Below are 20,532 nucleotides of genomic sequence, written 5' to 3' on the forward strand. Positions count from 1 at the left end.
AGTATTGATTGGAACTGGGTTTTTGTTTGGCACTGAGATTCAGTATATCAAAGCAGTATTCAATAAATGTTGTAGTCTGTTTCAAGTGCTCTCAGCACGGGTGTACAGTTTAAATGGCTTTTTCTAATGATGTCATAAATCATATATCAAAACAGTTGCAATATCTTGGCAATGAGATTTTAAACAAAAATCTAGTTACATATGGCTGTTGTAGAACCTCCTTAATAGGGTGTGCTTGTGTACATAGTGTTATCATTCCTCTCTGATCTTGTGCCTTGTGTGATAATTCGAATGCTGGCCAGTGCTTATCCAGGAAAAAAACTAAAGTGCATGTTGATATACTTACTTGTTAACATTCTTAACAACCATTTCAGGATAGTCTAAACTCTGCCAAACTTCTATACTTCCATGGGTTGACCCTGAGAATTAATATCTAGCAATTGTATTACTGTGAAAGCATGTTTGTGCATTTTAATGATCAAACCTCAGAATCTCTAATATTCAGTTTAAGCCCACCTTTGCAGTCTCTGTCTTTTTAACATGAAGTGCAGAAACTAAAACCAAAACATCAGTCAAGGAGGATGTAACTTTGTATAGGAGATACTGATCACATGATTGTCATTGTGATTTGAATCACAATCCAACCCTTCCTAGTAATAAGGTTTAGAAGGAAGTTAGCTGGGGTCGGTGATTACCAAGACTATGAAAATACACCACGTAAGAGAACAATATCAATAAAAAATATGTGTTATTATTTTAATTATTTTTATTAGTAGTATTATTTTTTTATATATTTCTTCGCAGACACCCTTATCCAGGGCGACTTACAAAACAAAAGCGCAATACACGAGCGAAAACAGGGTATCCATGGCTATGATAACTGAGATTGGGACAGACTGCAGATGATTGTGAGTAAAGCAGGAAATATAAACAAATCAATCAATAAGGACAATGGCAATCATTCTCTGGGACACTGACCAGTCTCATGCCCTTGGAGGTGTGGTTCTGTCGAGTCTTGAAGCAGTAGACACCGATGAGGAGGGCAGCCAGCAGCAATCCAGCCAGTAGCAGGGAGACCAGGACGGTTGGAGAACGTTTGCCCCATCTGGGGGTTGCTTCCTGGATCCCCAGCTGGAAAGGGATGACAAGCAATGTTTAATACTGTGCGGCTGGAATGGAGCTCTTAAAGGGCTCAATCTGTAAAGTAATCTAACAAAATAAATGGTTAGACCTCATAGTCCAGAGATCACTGGTTTGAATCTTTCTACACCATGACTGACTGCGACCAGGGTTCCCAAAGGGGCATTTCCCAGTGGACCTGAGTTGCATCAAAATTAGTCGTAGGGCAAATATTAAACATTTTAATACAGAGAAATTATTATTATGTTTTTTTTTTTTTTTTTTACTTGAACAGAATACTTGCTGTATTATGGAAATAGAGAAAGTTGTGAAAATTATGTACTGGAGTAAAAAGCTTTGTGCAGGAGAGATGCGAATTGCCATGTTTATAGAGATCATTTGATGCTAAGATTCAGACGTATCAAGAACAACTGTAAGAAGATGTATCTAATGTATGCAATATAACCCTGGCTTTTGGAGACTGATACAACTGTAGCACTAGACTTATAATGGAAAGTACATTGGCCCGGAAACACAGTGCATGTCATTTGTGGAGTACTTAGCATGTTATATCGCCATGGTAAATAAAAGAAAACATATGAAACATAGGAGAAAAAAAGCCAGTGTCAAGCTTGTTGGAGTTGAACTGAAGTTGGGAGAACAGGGAGGGGATGCAAGGACAGACCAAAATGTTCTCCACATGAACACCAAAATGACTTCCAGCTGACTGGAAGTGCTAGCAGCATTATGTCATGCAGTCGAGGTGAACAGTTACGTCACTGGCTTTTTTCAGGAGACAAATTTTTGGAATCGGTTCCAGAATGTTCTCCTCCCCTGGCAGACCACCCTAACAAAACAAATCTTACAGCAATGTATGTACATTTTTGAGGATATAAACTGATAACAGCTTTGTGAAACATCCATCAACCTCTGTATCCAAAGCTCTATGTAAGATTAAGATGTGTGCAACTGGATTGGGGTGAAACAGTTATTATAGTTTGTGAAATATTCTTTCTTTCTTGGATATATATATATATATATACAGTGAGGGAAAAAGTATTTGATCCCCTGCTGATTTTGTACGTTTGCCCACTGACAAAGAAATGATCAGTCTATAATTTTAATGGTAGGTGTATTTTAACAGTGAGAGACAGAATAACAGCAAAAAAATCCAGAAAAACGCATTTCAAAAAAGTTATAAATTGATTTGCATGTTAATGAGGGAAATAAGTATTTGATCCCCTATCAATCAGCAAGATTTCTGGCTCCCAGGTGTCTTTTATACAGGTAACGAGCTGAGATTAGGGGCACTCTCTTAAAGGGACTGCTCCTAATCTCATCTCGTTACCTGTATAAAAGACACCTGTCCACAGAAGCAATCAATCAATCAGATTCCAAACCCTCCACCATGGCCAAGACCAAAGAGCTGTCCAAGGATGTCAGAGACAAGATTGTAGACCTACACAAGGCTGGAATGGGCTACAAGACCATCGCCAAGCAGCTTGGTGAGCAGGTGACAACAGTTGGTGCGATTATTCGCAAATGGAAGAAACACAAAATAACTGTCAGTCTCCCTCGGTCTGGGGCTCCATGCAAGATCTCACCTCGTGGAGTTTCAATGATTACGAGAACGGTGAGGAATCAGCCCAGAACTACACAGGAGGATCTTGTTAATGATCTCAAGGCAGCTGGGACCATAGTCACCAAGAAAACAATTGGTAACACATTACGCCGTGAAGGACTGAAATCCTGCAGCGCCCGCAAGGCCCCCCTGCTCAAGAAAGCACATGTACAGGCCCGTCTGAAGTTTGCCAATGAACATCTGAATGATTCAGAGGAGAACTGGGTGAAAGTGTTGTGGTCAGATGAGACCAAAATCGAGCTCTTTGACATCAACTCAACTCGCCGTGTTTGGAGGAGGAGGAATGACCCCAAGAACACCATCTCCACCGTCAAACATGGAGGAGGAAACATTATGCTTTGGGGGTGTTTTTCTGCTAAGGGGACAGGACAACTGCACCGCATTAAAGGGACGATGGACGGGGCCATGTACCGTCAAATCTTGGGTGAGAACCTCCTTCCCTCAGCCAGGGCATTGAAAATGGGTCGTGGATGGGTATTCCAGCATGACAATGACCCAAAACACACAGCCAAGGCAACAAAGGAGTGGCTCAAGAAGAAGCACATTAAGGTCCTGCAGTGGCCTAGCCAGTCTCCAGACCTTAATCCCATAGAAAATCTGTGGAGGGAGCTGAAGGTTCGAGTTGCCAAACGTCAGCCTCGAAACCTTAATGACTTGGAGAGGATCTGCAAAGAGGAGTGGGACAAAATCCCTCCTGAGATGTGTGCAAACCTGGTGGCCAACTACAAGAAACGTCTGACCTTTGTGATTGCCAACAAGGGTTTTGCCACCAAGTACTAAGTCGAAGGGGTCAAATACTTATTTCACTCATTAACATGCAAATCAATTTATAACTTTTTTGAAATGCGTTTTTTTGATTTTTTTGTTATTATTCTGTCTCTCACTGTTAAAATACACCTACCATTAAAATTATAGACTGATCATTTCTTTGTCAGTGGGCAACCGTACAAAATCAGCAGGGGATCAAATACTTTTTTCCCCCACTGTATATCAATTTTTATTTTACTTAATTGTTATTGACTGAGAATATAATTTATATCTGAGCCCTGTTGCTGTTGCAGCCTTGGCAGAGTGATGAATTGAAGTGGAATGCTTTTTATTTAACACCAACATGGGTTTAGTGTTTGCATGAGAATTAATGATAAAAAGATTTGAAATGCATTAATGTCTAGGCCTACTTTTTTCCAAATAGAGACCTAGAAAGGGCAGGAAACAGGATGTGTGGTTTTATGTGTTCATTTATTAAAATAAAATGCAAACAAATACATACATACCAATATACATACACCGACATACATACATACCTTTGCAGAAATGTCACCTTCTTTTAACGTATCAGCCATTTCTTGTGCATTAGCTGCAAAGAGAAAACAACATTTAGCCAACACTTCTGAGAATGTTTCAAGTGGAAATTAGTTATTCATAAATACTTGGTTTATATAATGTTTTTTCTACTTTCATAAATACAGTAATCAGGTGTGCTGATGTATGTAAAGAGTTTATTGGCCTACAAATTTACAATTTCCAGTAGCCTGGTCCTTTAAACAAAGACAAATGCAAATACTTTTTCGTACTCCAAGTTGTCAGTTGCAATGACCCTTCCTTTAACTAACTATTTTAAATGAATCTGGACTTTTTTGCTCCATCTATCAGATGAATCAGACAAACCTTCAATTTTGTTACTGGTGATGAGGATTTTGTTGGTGTTTTCTTTTTGAAAGACTTGAACTTGGCAATCATTTTCACACAGTTGTCCTTGATAGTGTTTTAGTACCTCGAGTGTGTCTGCCTACAAGAAAAAAAGAGTAGAAAACATTTAAATACGATCCCTGGTACTGTAATGTGTTAGTTAAAACAGGTTTTAAATCCCATTCTCTGTGTTTGTGTATGAGATGCATGAGATTAATACATTTGTTTTGTGCTAATTTACTTTGCTATGCTTTGTTGTCTGCAGCTCAGATTCAAGTATGATTGTTTTAAAACAATTTCACAACTGAATTGCAATACTTTTCCATTTACAGTTATTTATGAATTTATTTGTTAAGTGGATGAGCTACTTGTGTTTGTTTTGAGCATGGTAACTAGGTGAGCTATTGTTTATGCTCTCCTTTCATTATTCTGTAACATTGAAAGCCTGTGCATGAACTCCGCCCCCTCAAAACACACACATACACACACACACACACACACACACACACACACACACTAGAATAACTGGGACAGCCAAAAGACATCTGAATGTTTTAATCCACACCAGACAGGACCTGCAGGCCTTTCCCGGGGGAGAATTTAGGAAAAAGACCAGCCTGCCACACCCTCGGTTTCTCTCCCAATTCTCCTAAGTGATATCACCATATTGCACAACACCAGAGAACAATCCCCACTCTGTGTAATGCGATCCAGACAATCTGAGGGGTCCCTGCAGGCCCGTGTGTGCAAACACTGGATCCCCATTAATACCAGCAGCAGCTGTTTTTTTTTTATGTGACGCTCTCTTCTTTTGAGGGATGTTTGCCAGGGACCACAGAGTCTGCCAGGCCCCGGGACTCTTCTGTTTATCAGGAGTTGTACTTCTGACTCTGCCTCATTTTCTTTTTCTTTTTCTTTCTTTCTTTCTTTCTTTCTTTCTTTCTTTCTTTCTTTCTTTCTTTTAATTGCTCAGTGCTTATTTTTCTTCCTTCTTTCTGACACTATCAATATGGTGTTCAGCTTTGTTCCTTGATGGCCACAATCCTGCTTGGTTTTGAGGGTCTCTATAAATTATTGATCACTGAATACATGGTCATTTTCACTATGCCCAATCATCAAGTCAATTAAGTAGTTAACTGTGCAGATCAAATGAAACACAAAAGACACGGTGGCTCTCCAGGACTGTGGTTGGCCATGCCTGTGATTAATCCTTTTTTTTTACTTGCTGTGGGTAGACTTGGGTGGTATCATCTGAGGAACCACATTTTGAAATACAACAGCCCATGCCCTCTCTGTGACTAATGACATTTAAATTCAGGAAATGTTATAGGGGCTGGGGGGGGGGGGGGTCGTGGTTCTCAAGTACTATTGGTACAGCTGGAATAATTTTTAAACCCTTTCACTGAGTTTTTGTACATATTAAGAGAGGTTCTGACTTCTTTCATGGGAATAGGAGGCTTTTTTTAGAGGCTGCATTCCTGGATATTTCTCACACTGAATTTTTCCACTACTTTTTTCTGTTGTATATTAGAACTTTACAGCAGATTTACAGTTGGACACGGAAGAAGCAGAGAGGTACATCTGCACTCTCCTAATATCTTGTACACATTGTGTGCTCCTTCTTGGTTTTATTGGCCAATGGTACTCTTCTGATGGCCCTCTTTTATAGTTTAATATCACTTACACTAATAATAACCATTTGTTTCACTGGCATGCCACCGGTCTGCAGTCAAACATTGACAAATCCCAATACAAATGTATAATTTTAGATATTTCTCAAAACCAAATAATGATAAAATCAAAATCTTAGTTTTTGTGATGACGAAGACAAATACAAAGAAATAGATTGCTACATTTATTTTAGCATTGTAGAGCTCCAAAAATGGTTATTCAAAACTATCCATGCACTGATGAGGAAAAATAAAAGAATAACTCGTTTAGGCTGCTTTATCATATAATACATAATATGTATATATTTTTAGGATTACGATATTTATCCATAAGCTTTAGACAACTCGCAGCCCACAATTCCAAGAATGTCTTGTGCGTTTTGTGTATGTTTTTTATTTTGTTTTCAAATATTCTTAATCAGATTTAGTTTGAGAGTTTGATTAGTTCATTATCACTGTACTGTATCTGTTGAATGGTGAAAATATGAAATTATGATTGTAATATATTATGTTTACTGGGATAGCATTTTGACATGTTTTTCAATGCATAAAATGGACCTTAAACAACATGCCGTGAACCATAATAACTGCTGTGTGACCAAGCTTACTGCAGAATATCTACACATGCTTGGAATGAAGCTGTCTTGGGTACCCCATCCCTATTTAGAGTCAAAGGCCTTCGTTACACACTTGTAATCCATTTGACCCCCATTATTAGAAAACACTGAACTGTGCAATCCTCAATGAAGGGAATTGTGTGTGGGCGGTGTCATTTCAGCACAGACACAGTTACTGTCTCTCAGGTGGAGCCCTCAGTGAAGGTGGCAAGTCTATGACACGATACAGGACTTGCTTGCCGGCACCATACATGACATTGTTCACCAGCAATTTCCTTTGGAACTAAATCTAGCAGTGTTAGGTGCTATTAACTAGGGGACACATGGAAAATATTTGGCACAAGTCAGCTTGGTGATTTAAAATTAAAAAAAGGATATATTATTGTATTATGTTTTATTTTCCTTACTGTCACCACATGATCGCCAAGTAGACAGTTTTCTCTTTCAGTCAGCTTGCCTGTGTAGGTGTCACTGTGAGGTGTCTGACTATTTTATTGAGGGGACATACGTCACAGGACATCATAGGGTGCCAAAACTGCTGCAGTCATGGCAATGCACTCCTTTTTGGTTTAAAATGCCAGATTCTTTAAGCGCCTCTTGAAATCCAGATAGCAGCACTCCCCAACAACCATGTTTGTGTTTCTGTTTGCAGAGTCTTACCCTTTTGCAAAATAGTGATGCACCAGAGAGTTATGCTTTAAATGTGGCTGTGCATCGGCTTAAAGAAACTCTCTCAGTTTTCCTTTCATGTGGAGACTAACCATTTTATAAATTCAGAATGTGCCTTTCCCCCCTTTATCATTATTATTAACCTCCTCATTCAAAGATCAATTTGAAGAATTTTAATCACTCCGGTTCTAAATAATGAGAAATTCCTCCTTTGGAAAGGTGTAGAGTCCAGATAAGGCCTGGACCAGCACAATTATTGCACCCCCACTGTGTAATCCATCATTGTCCTCTACAGTGGTGTTAGTATTTCATTATCCTTTTACTACCACCTTTGATCATGCAGTGAATTGCCAGATCCCCCTAGGGTAAAACATAGTCCTTCCTGTTAATCATTAATTCTGTATGTTGTGTGTAGTCTGTACAAAAAAACCCCATCATAATCACATGTTAAGATGGGGGCTGTGTAAATCTTTGACTGCCACTTAATATTCTGTGGAATGGCGGATCAAAGTTTACACACCTCTGATTCACACTTATTCAGTGTTCCACAAACTATGCAAATATAAAAATGTAAAATGAAAATGATAAGCTTTTTGATTACTGCTGTGGGTGCATCTGAAACGTCTCGTTTGAAATGAATAAGGTACAGTGTCATTATTTAAAACATCAAAAATAAATGTTAATGCAGATATAGTCTTGGACAAAACAAGTATTGGCATGTTTAATTTTTTACAATTATTTACTAATTCACTTAATTTAATACATATATTTAATGAACTGAAATTCATTGTATATTACTTTATCATAAACTATATGCATTATCCCACATTAGGTGAGAATATTGTCTCAAATCAAAGTACAAATAGTGTCTTATTCAAAGTTTTAATATCAGCAGAAGTTTCACTCAGTTGACATGACACCATTGCAGCTGTTACATTTTCAGTGCTTTGGCACAATTCCTGCATGATTATTTTTGGTGTTTTACTAGCTAAGTCTTCCGGATGCAGGCCTAGTAGAATCAGAAGATGTTTACAAGAGTGAACAGGACAGGTCCGGAAGTCGGGATTTTGAGTGGGAGGGGGTGGAGGAGGATGTTTTAATATTGTTCTTGCTGTGAATTAGACAGGCCACCAGGACTGTATTGTTAGGCTAAAGAAGGAGTGACCAAAATGTGAGGAATGGGATTTCCTTTTTTTGAAAAACAAAGTAGATTGTTTAATATTATTTTAAAGGCATGGACATTTTACAGCTGATGTCCCTGTGTACAAATAGAATTACCTGCCTGCAGATATTCTCTGTTGTGGCAAATATTATATAATGCTGCAGGATCAATGTTTCGGAAATTGATTACTATTATACCACCCTCATAAATTCACACACAAAGAGGTCATGTTAATTTGTTGATGTACATTGTAACTTCACATTGTGCAGTACTTACACAGTTGGATGGTCTAGAGATCACCAGGTTCACTGCATCTTTGTCCTTTATGTCTTCCTTGGACACACACTGAAATCCAGACTGTAGAGAAAATTACTAACTGATTAGATTTTCTGTCTACTGGAAATATGCACTTTTAGTTCTGCTTCAATGGTAAGAATATACACATAAAATATCTACAAGTCATGTTTGAAAGCTTTCTATTGAATGCTGGGCCTAATAGCCTAGTTGGTGGATTTGACTTTATCTTTACAATACATTTTTCAATGTTGGTCTGCTCCTTTTTTTTGTGTGTGATACTGTAAACATGGCATCTGAAGCTTAAGGTTAAGGGAGAAACCAGCATTTGTGTAACAGTGAAACTATTCATTAGCAAGGAGAACCATCATTTATGCTCAGTATATAGACACCAGATTAAAGTTAGCAAGGAAAGATGCTTAATTAAACATTGTGTTAAGTAGCCCTTTAATGAAAGAACAGTGTGTTGTGAAGATGTTTGTCATGTGGCACTGTCTGTTTAAATATCCTCAGGCCTCAAGATTATGGGCTGATTCTATGGACGCTAGTTAGTAGTTATACATGCCTGCTAGTGATACCCTGGAATAAGGTTAGGTTTAACATTCATCAGGGTCTTGGAAGTCACTGTCTGACAGTTACAAGATACATACATCATTTAACCCACTTGTTTTGTTCCATAATAGAAAGAGAGTTTTATACTCACCATGTAAGGCACAGAGTCGGGCACATTGGCCGAGGTGCTGCCAAGAGCATCTATTTCTGTCATACTATGGATCACTGTGCTGCTTAGGAGAGTTGTGGCTATGGTGGTACTCGGTGGCATCGTACTGGCTTTGCTTCCATCGGTGGTGTGATTGGACTCTGTTGTAGTTGTGTCAGCAGTTTGGGCTTTAGTGGTGACTGCCTCTGTGGTTAGGGTCTCTGCAACGGTTGTCTTCTCGAGACTCTGAGAAGTAGTATCGGGAATCGCAGTAGTACCAGCTGTAAAAAATTACCAAAGAAAAATGAGAGATGTGCCTCGCAGTACTGTCTATTTTAGGGGTCTCCAACCCTGGTTTTGTTGAGCCTCAAACTAACATGTTTTATAGGTCACATTTATTTTTGATTGATTGATTAAGCTGGTTACATTTTGGTAAATTCAGTAATTTAAAGATAATTTGGAACAAACCTCTCATTGCCTTAACTGAACATGTGATATGCTTAATTGATGAATCAATAGTGAACGCTCCACATCTTTTGAAATACACCAAGGCCACCTGCTGTCTAGTACCTTTTTATAAATGTCATTAAATAGTACTGGAAAGATGTCCCACAATTTAAAAGACTGATGTTCTAACATCATGACCCCCACACAACAATATCAAGTTTGCTTTTTTTATTGGAGACAATTCTCATATTCTTTATGTTTAATGACAGCCCCTCCATGAGTTCTCTTAACCTGAGATTCATTTAAGGAAGGATGATAGCAGGAAACGAGGTCCTGTATAAGGATACAAAGGAATACATATGAGAGTTATGACTTACCAGGTTTTGATGTTAAATCTGCTGTTGTTGGAACTGTAATGGAGATGTGAGATGCTGTGCTTAATGATGGTGATGTTTCAGTGGGGTCTTGGGACATGACAGCATCTAAAAAGATACAAGTGATAAAACACAGAATGTGAGATATTTTTCCTAACCTAAGCCAGGCTTACTGAAGCCCACCCAACCCAGGGGAATGCTGGTCCAAGCTGGTTAATGACATAGTCTTGATTCAGACCAGAGCCATCTGCAGTCATTACTTTTCTAAAACCTCCCTTCTCAGCATAGCCTGTTTTCGTGCCATTCATAATGAGTAACATGATTACTGAAACAAACAAAATATGTTTTTCTTAATAATTTGAATATATCCATATATTAATTATTTTTCATTTGATATTAAAGATGTATGCAATGTCTCACATTTAACATAATGGTAAAGCACAAGCATGCCTCTCGACGGTCTGGAAACTTCCATCCTGGCACTAACTAACAGACAATGCACAACTTGACAATCTTCCTGGTTGCTTATTCTCACAACTGATGTTACTCAGAGACCTGGAGAGAGCAAATCATAGGATGTTTTTTATTTGTAAAAATAGGGAAAATATATATAAGGATATTGTTTTCTGATTTACAATGTGCTGTCATCTCTGTAAGTGGAGGAAAAAAGGTTGTAGTGTGAGATGGCACTTTTAGACAACACAGACTGGCTTTGATCCTCCAGATATCTGCCACCTGTGTGCTTTAAAAGAATGCCTTCACAGCATTCACAGCTTGAGGAACAGGTTGAAGATGAAGTCCCCCCCCTTCCTCAAGCATTGTTCATTTAAGAGCCTATTGCAACTCTTTTGCTAACAAGGCTGTGATTTTCACATTAGTGAAACAGTTCAATATACTGATCCTAATAGAGGCATGTGTTAAAAAGCTGTCTGAAGTGTATTGTGGTGATAAATCCATAAAACTAATTGCAACACACAATTTGACACATAGTAACAAATATTCCACTGCAGAAGACTAATTAGTGTGGAATTTTATCATATATACGTGGTGTTTGCTTAAATCAAACTGCAGGTTAAAATAACATGCACTCTGACTGACAGGCTGCACCATAACCTGACCTGAAACCAATTAGGGTTATTTGCCCAGGAGCTCAAGTAATTAATAGCCTAAGTGTGGAATAATGTCCCGCCTTGCTCTGTGTAAATAAACGTTGCTCTGTGACAGACACAAAGGTCAGGACCCCTGACTCCCCCTAACATCCCTCTGGGAAAGATTCTATTGCTAAAATAAGAAACGTTTTGGATCAGATAACAAAGTATGCGAAAACAGATGACCTGTTAAAAATAAATAAATAAAACATGTTTCTTTGCTTTAGGTTTCTTAGTTTTGTGGGTTTTGATTCTGAGAAAATATGACATTCTTGTAAGTCTTGTTTTCTGGCAGAATATATACAAGTAGTTTAATGCTGAACTAAAAGTATTGAGATAACAGGCAAAAGACAAGCTGTTCCCACATGTGTTGCAGGCCCATCCCTGGGACATCTACTTTAACCATTTTGATAGATGGCCGCAGAAACACCTTGCCATTACTCCTGCAAAGCAGTTTCAAATGAATGAAAATAAATTGGTCTCTGCACTGTTTTCAGACTGGTGTGGCTTTGAGGTCAAGATTCAGTGCTGTCCCTTTTGAATCCCCATTTTGCACTCCAAGATTAATGACATGTATTATTATGTTTGGAGATGCAGAGTTAGTAACTATATAATATATATATATATATATATATATATATATTATTATATTTGTATGCCGATTTGTTTGTCTATGCAGAGAGCTGATCACAGGGTACAGTACTAACCCCTCTCCATGGCTGTGTCTGCAGCGATGAGATTGTGATCTTTGTGCCCAGACATTCCAGAGCTCTGGTGCTCTAATATACACTCACCTAAAGGATTATTAGGAACACCTGTTCAATTTCTCATTAATGCAATTATCTAACCAACCAATCACATGGCAGTTGCTTCAATGCATTTAGGGGTGTGGTCCTGGTCAAGACAATCTCCTGAACTCCAAACTGAATGTCTGAATGGGAAAGAAAGGTGATTTAAGGAATTTTGAGCGTGGCATGGTTGTTGGTGCCAGACGGGCCGGTCTGAGTATTTCACAATCTGCTCAGTTACTGGGATTTTCACGCACAACCATTTCTAGGGTTTACAAAGAATGGTGTGAAAAGGGAAAAACATCCAGTATGCGGCAGTCCTGTGGGGGCGAAAATGCCTTGTTGATGCTAGAGGTCAGAGGAGAATGGGCCGACTGATTCAAGCTGATAGAAGAGCAACTTTGACTGAAATAACCACTCGTTACAACCGAGGTATGCAGCAAAGCATTTGTGAAGCCACAACACGTACAACCTTGAGGCGGATGGGCTACAACAGCAGAAGACCCCACCGGGTACCACTCATCTCCACTACAAATAGGAAAAAGAGGCTACAATTTGCACAAGCTCACCAAAATTGGACAGTTGAAGACTGGAAAAATGTTGCCTGGTCTGATGAGTCTCGATTTCTGTTGAGACATTCAGATGGTAGAGTCAGAATTTGGCGTAAACAGAATGAGAACATGGATCCATCATGCCTTGTTACCACTGTGCAGGCTGCTGGTGGTGGTGTAATGGTGTGGGGGATGTTTTCTTGGCACACTTTAGGCCCCTTAGTGCCAATTGGGCATCGTTTAAATGCCACGGCCTACCTGAGCATTGTTTCTGACCATGTCCATCCCTTTATGACCACCATGTACCCATCCTCTGATGGCTACTTCCAGCAGGATAATGCACCATGTCACAAAGGTCAAATCATTTCAAATTGGTTTCTTGAACATGACAATGAGTTCACTGTACTAAACTGGCCCCCACAGTCACCAGATCTCAACCCAATAGAGCATCTTTGGGATGTGGTGGAACGGGAGCTTCGTGCCCTGGATGTGCATCCCACAAATCTCCATCAACTGCAAGATGCTATCCTATCAATATGGGCCAACATTTCTAATGAATGCTTTCAGCACCTTGTTGAATCAATGCCACGTAGAATTAAGGCAGTTCTGAAGGCGAAAGGGAGTCAAACACAGTATTAGTATGGTGTTCCTAATAATCCTTTAGGTGAGTGTAGATCTCATTTTCAACCTGGCTCCAGAATGCACTTCCGTCTAGTTTCCCTTCATTTTAAAACACTCCATCTTGGAAGTCTTTTTTTTCTCATGTTGCTAAATTGTAAAAGAACATGTAAGTAACTGCTCTGTGAATGTTCAGGTGAAATGGAGAAAAGTGTCTTGCTCAATAGTACATTTTATTAATGTTTGCTTCATGGCCAGAGTCTTCGTTTTTTGGGGGAAACAGAAACTTGGTCTTCCACTTTTCTCTGCCCTATTTTGCTGATTGCACTGTGCCGATCTTGGAAACGATCATATTGACTGTCCAGGCCCAAAAGTGCAAAATGGAAAAGTAGTGAAATAAGCATTATTATTGTGGTGATGTTTAATTAAATATATTTTTTTACAGTGAGGAAACAAAACACTTTGTAATGCTTGTTTTGAATGTCCTGTGAGCTGACTGTGAATGTCTTTGTTTAATCACGTTCTTCCTGTGTTGGGTATTTTACTTCTGGTACGTAAACGCAAAATTAAAAACAAGGACTGAAGATGATAATATTGCCAAGAGGTACAAACAGAACATTCATGCAGTCTTCAAGTTTTGAAAAAGAATGTGCAGTGAAAAGGATATAGATATTGTGTGTGCATGGTGTACAGAAACATGACTAGCCCTTTTAGACGACAATGTTTTCGTTCATTTATTTTCCTTTTAAACACTGAAAATGATGTTTCTGTTCATCTGCACTTAACAACATTATGAAGAACAACAACCCCCCAAGCAGGACATGTGGATGATTTCTCTATAATTGAATAAGAAACCAGAAGCAAAATCCAGTTCTGGGAAGCTGTGCTCTTTGGTTTCCAAGCAGATGCTGATAAAATATGTATGACAGTAGATCACTAGCGGTGCTTTACAAAGATCTAATGTTTTGCCGGGAGGAAGGCATGGACAAAGAGACATCTTTTCTTAAGCCCAGGCTTAGAGACATGCTGTCGAGGGTTAACGTGCTACTGCAATACTCTGATGGCGGAAATAGCTGTCTGGGCTGTGTGTGGGTGAGCTCACATGACTGACTGAGCTAGTAGTCTTAAGTGGCACCCCTTACATAGCTGTGTATTAAACTGTGTATGGTCCAGCAGGCAGCAGCACGACATGGAGGGTAGAAAACTATGCTGACTTGCAGAAACCCCAGTAAAGAAGTCAGTTAGGGAGTGACATGTCTTGGTTGCAGACCTGAAAACAAGTAGTTATATATTATCCAGGTCTGAATGGAAATGGCCATGCAGTCAGTGGGAATGAATACTATTCACTTCTTTATTTACACATGAAAGGGGCACGGTAATGGGGAGACAAATTGGAATACATGCTGGAAACTTTGCAGAGTAAGCAAATGGCTCAAAAGAGACCAACAAAACAAAACCATCTTAAACATGTACTTGGATTTATAACAGAATGCTTATTAACCGTCTCCTGACCACAGTTTGTAGGCATTTTAGTTTAATAAACAGCTAGTCACTCAGACTCTGTGCCAGGTGCACAAGAAATTAACATGGAGATAGTAAAAATGGGCCAATCACAGAAGTCTTGATTATTCTGTTGCCTTCAAGTTGCAGTGGAGACTAATTTTAATAGAGACCCTTTGCCACCATCATGACCACTGATCTATACATATGGGTAGTGCGCCCATAAGTGAGATATCAGTGTATATGAAAACAACAATCAGTTAAATATCTGTATACTGGTGACATTTTATGAGTGATCAGAAAAAAATCTTGGTTTTCTGCTCAGATAACTGTAGACTAGCCTTCTCAGAGAACAACAATGCTATTTTCAAAATCTGCAATTTATCATTGTATCATATGTGTTTCTTTTTTCATATTGTGGTCTTGCTGTTGAATATTTGCTCAAGTTCATATTACTGAATTTTGTTTAAAGATAAGCCTACATGATATGGGAACCTTACTGTTAAATCTTTTTTATCAACTGTTGGGGTGTAATTTGTTATTAAATGCCACTGACTGAGTGACCCAACAGAGTTACTTGGGTGTGGAAAGATGGTGGACGCCTGCTTCATCTTAACCCTATGCACTATCCATATAGATCTGTACTCATGACAACTGGTGAACGCCTGTATGTATTTGGTTGCATTTTTTTTTGTATTAACATACTTTTCCATGAGAACAGGATTAATGTGTTGGACGTTGTGAATGGCAGGTCATATATTTTTAATGGCCTCGACTGGGCATAAACCCTTCAGCTTTTACTGTGTTAATAAACCCCGTTTCTGGCTGTTGTTGGACTAAAAACATTTGACAAAATTATAATAATTGGGAACAAGTATGCACAGCACTCTGCCAAACATAAACCAACAATCCCCTGCTTTCTCCACCTCAGCTTACTCAGACACACACATACTAACCCCTGTGTAGCGTTTCTTGTAAGGTATTTTCACAGGGGCTCATTAAGAGGCTTCCTATTCTCTTCTCTCCAGGGTTCATAGTTATGACATAAAGAATGTATAAATTCAGGGGGGATAATAAATATTTGTGGTTTTACTTTTTAGTTTCATAGCATCTCATGAGTCCTTTGGAGTTCAGTTAATAAGGACAAAATTTAAGTTTTCTGTGTCATGCCCAACAACCACACACACAATGCCTGCTTCTGTTCTTTGTCATCTGTGACAGGGTTTATTTCTGTGTCTCAGACAGAGGATGCAAAGATATTTGTAGAATAGTCCCTGTGGAAATCAGGTCCTCATTTTCAGTCTAACAGACTCTGGCCACAAATAAGAATATCCTCCATGCCTGAAATGGTGTTTTTACAAGGAGACCAGGAGTCTCTCATTGTTGATGGGCACTTTCATTTTGTACACAGTTAAAAAAGCTTTTAATATATCTGTTATACATCTTTTATTTGTGCCATTTTTAAATCCCCATTGGAGTCTGTGGGGTGTGTGTGATCATGATCTGCCACTCTAAAAACAGATTAATAGGTTATAAATTTATTGATATTGCTATAGATAGCAAAATCGTCATACTATATACTGTTAGACGATAAACATTCATTACCTGTGTGTTTTTCTGTGTTTTGGAAGGGAGATTGTATCCAATGGCACCAAAACAGACACTAATTGTGACACACATCTATTGTGCAAGTCTCACACATCCACCCTTACAAAGCAGACGTTCCTCAATTAGTATTTTTGAAGAATAGACAAGGACTGCGTAACAGCACTCAACACTCATTTGTGTTATTAGTACTGTTGCCATAGCACTTTCGTTTACCATCATAACAAATAAGATGTTATAGCAGCCTCGAAAAGAAAAAAAGGATGATGGAGAAGTGAATAATGCAGTGTTTTGTGACTGTGTTTTCTAGTAATGCCAGCTCAAACTGTAGTGTTTGTGCTTTAAGATGGATTTATCGAAGTGTGTTTTTAGTCTCTTTGCTGCCTTTAATTAAAGAACTTTTGCTCCCTCGTGAAAATCAGTCATGGCATGGCCTTCACCCTTTCTAATCCTCAGCTGCCCTTTCCCTCTGGCGTCTCCTTGAGCCCTGCTCTCTCTGAGGAAGAGAGAGCGGGAAAGAGAGAGAGATGTGAGTTTTATTTAATGGCAACATGATCAATGATCTTTGAAATCATATATTGTATACTTGGTACTGTAGTACAATGAAAAGTAGCTGTATCCAGATTCAGCATATGTTTCTGTTACTTTACTTTCAGAACAACTTCAAATTTAAATATTTGTAAATTCCCCATTTACACTTCAGCTTCAGCTTTGTGGAAGAAAAACTTACATCATCCTTTTATGCATGCTGGCAGAAAATAATTACCAATATTGGGTGCACAGTTGTTTATGTATATATTAGGGGATGTTAAAACTTAACAACATGAGTTTGCAAAATATAATTCGCTCAACATCCTAGTGTGGAAGGAAAGTTTTGAAATGCTCACTTTCAAGGAAAAAAGGCTGTTAAGGGTCATGGAGATATGTTTTGGGTCAGGGCATACCTGGACTTCTGCCATATTATCAAATGAACAGGGTGGGGAAACTGTATTTTGCAAACTCATGTTGTTGTTTAAGTTTCAACATTACCTTATTTATTCATAAACAACTGTGCACCCGGTATTGGGAACTATCTTCTGCTAGCACGCATAAGAATAACAGTTTTATAACCAAATTTTTGTTCACTTCTGTGAATAAGTATCTCTGGCTTCTGGAGTGAGAGTTTCTCTGTATGCTCAATACTGATATACTCTCCACGCTGTGTGAAATAAAGGCACTGCAACAAGCTGCAAAGTTATGTTTGTGTGTGCAGATTGTGATTTCTATTACTTTTCTAATAAGGTGATTGGTTATAATGATGTTAGTGTTCAACTGAATTTACCACATTATCTTTTTCTATACTTAGAGACGTAAACTACAGACTTATGCAACACATCTTCTAATTGTGGGCTATATTTCATGGTCTCATGGCAGTGATGTCATGTTGGAAGGGGAAAGATTACCTCATTGCATGCTGGAGCAGCCAGTTTTCAGACTTGTAAAATGTGGTCGCCAGATTTGTACAAGCAAGAAGAGATCATTTGTTTGTTCCACAGTATCACCACATGTGGCACATTGTAGTCCAGCCCTTTTAAGCAGTAAATAAACACACACCAGCCCTAGCTACTGTCTGTTTTAGTTTGAGAGTTCTGCTTGATATATTAGCATATCTTATCTTGGCATAAGGCTCCATTGAAATAATTGCACACAATTCTCAATCCACTTGTGGCTGGCTATCATACGATGTATAACACCCCATCATAGGGGTCTTAGAGTGCTTTGATCACAGTCTTATGCTCCTGCAGAAATACTGTCACCTTAATAAGATACAAGAAAAAATCCCAATTGGTAAGACAGAGTCTCTATTGCAAGCTGTACAGGCACATTGTAATAAAATCACTTCCCACCATAAAAGTGATTTTAGTGGTTCAGCTGGAGTGTTATTGTAAAGAGCTTTGGGATCCTTATAAATGACAAAAAACCTGAATCTCATGTCATTGAAATGTTTGCCTAAATGCTCAGAGGGACAAAGAAACACCCTTGTTTTGATGGCTTTTGGCGTTTTGTTGTAGTAATTGATAAAATGCAGCTAAACTCAGCTGACCCACTAAGAATATGATGTCAAAAATATGAGCAAGGATTTTGTCTGTCTTGTAATTTCCCTTTAATACCCAATTTACCTTTACATCGTTTCCTATGCCCAGGCAGTTGTGAATGGTGTTATGAATTTATTTTGCTTTTCTCTCTCCATTTCTCTCTCCACTCAAAGACCCTCCTTTCCACTTTCCCTCATCCAGCAACCCCCTTTTCTTTTCGCTTTAGATGGACCTTTTTTCTTTCCAGTGATTCCCGGCATCACGGATAAGTGCAGGAACAGAATAACATAAACAAGCGGCATGGAGATAATAAAAAAAACTAAAACGTTCTAGCAGATCTTGTCTTTTCTTTTTTTGCGAGACCAATAATATGACCTCATGCCGATAGAGATTCCTCCCAGTGAACAGATGCTAGTACCTACATTGAGTTCATTCTCTGCTCTCAGTCTGAGAAGAGACCTGACATCACCGGCTGGGGATGGGCCGAATGAGGCTTGGGAGTCTCCACAGTCACCCTCCCAGGCTGGAGTGCACCTCCAGATGGTTAATTAAACAGCCCCGCTTCCCTTCCCCAGATTTTCCCACCAGATTCTGCTAAATGACGGGTGCAAAACAAAGTCTGGAAGTTCTCTCGTTTCTAATCTCTAGAGAACGCATGCTGCGGAATGCACAGGGAGTGTGTGGCAGTCTAACCCCTGCGCTTGGGTAGACTTGGCTATGCTGATTATTGACTGAGCTGATGTCATGGTAAACCAAAAGCCACTTCTTTAACAATGCAACACCCAGAATATCTCACACCACCTAATTTCCATACCTCTTTTCGTGTAGCATTTTGAGTTCCTACATTCTTTCAGATTTCTTTTTGCTGATATCTTGTGCAAAAACCCTTATGTCAGTGATTGGGTATAGTTTGTGTGGAAAATCCCTTTGCCACAGAGGAACGATGTTCTGTGATGATTGATGGCTCTAAGCGTCTAAGCCTGTAAACACGCTTCTCTCCGCAACACAACCGCACAGGCCAGCGGCCACAGACAGCAGCTCTGCTTGCAAAGAAAGCAGAATTTTCACAAGCACCTAACAGATATCTCATCTACAGTCTACATCATAACCAATCAGTCCTCAGTACTTTTAAGCCACAAGCCCTTCTCTAACATGTTTAATCAGAGCTGAACTTGAAACTAAATAATTACATTTTTCTTTTTCAGTTTGCTCCTTCTCCAGGCTGGGGTCCCAAGACTCAATACAGATGCTTGTATCTGCATATGCTTTGTGTTTTGGGGTTAACAAGAAAGAAATCATATTGACTACTTGTAATTAATCCAAAATGAATTTTTCACATGCATGTACAGTGAGGGAAAAAAGTATTTGATCCCCTGCTGATTTTTTTGTACGTTTGCCCACTGACAAAGAAATGATCAGTCTATAATTTTAATGGTAGGTGTATTTTAACAGTGAGAGACAGAATAACAGCAAAAAAAAATCCAGAAAAACGCATTTCAAAAAAGTTATAAATTGATTTGCATGTTAATGAGGGAAATAAGTATTTGACCCCCTATCAATCAGCAAGATTTCTGGCTCCCAGGTGTCTTTTATACAGGTAACGAGCTGAGATTAGGAGCACTCTCTTAAAGGGACTGCTCCTAATCTCAGCTCGTTACCTGTATAAAAGACACCTGTCCACAGAAGCAATCAATCAATCAGATTCCAAACTCTCCACCATGGCCAAGACCAAAGAGCTGTCCAAGGATGTCAGGGACAAGATTGTAGACCTACACAAGGCTGGAATGGGCTACAAGACCATCGCCAAGCAGCTTGGTGAGAAGGTGACAACAGTTGGTGCGATTATCCGCAAATGGAAGAAACA

General features: G+C 39.0%; 1 protein-coding gene across 1 annotated transcript in view; it reads right to left on the reverse strand.

The window, feature by feature from the left end:
- The window catches only part of LOC136749384 (serine-rich adhesin for platelets), a 30,465-nt gene that overhangs the window by 3,407 nt on the left and 6,526 nt on the right, over window positions 1–20,532 (reverse strand). The window contains exons 2-7 of the mRNA XM_066703640.1: window positions 10,387–10,491; window positions 9,566–9,843; window positions 8,845–8,925; window positions 4,430–4,550; window positions 4,066–4,118; window positions 979–1,131 (exon numbers count right to left, since the gene is read on the reverse strand). Of these exons, the coding sequence (XP_066559737.1) occupies window positions 979–1,131; window positions 4,066–4,118; window positions 4,430–4,550; window positions 8,845–8,925; window positions 9,566–9,843; window positions 10,387–10,491 (791 nt within the window). The remainder of the gene's footprint in view (window positions 1–978; window positions 1,132–4,065; window positions 4,119–4,429; window positions 4,551–8,844; window positions 8,926–9,565; window positions 9,844–10,386; window positions 10,492–20,532) is intronic.

Source organism: Amia ocellicauda, chromosome 5 (genome assembly GCF_036373705.1).
Source record: "Amia ocellicauda isolate fAmiCal2 chromosome 5, fAmiCal2.hap1, whole genome shotgun sequence".
Lineage (NCBI taxonomy): Eukaryota > Metazoa > Chordata > Actinopteri > Amiiformes > Amiidae > Amia > Amia ocellicauda.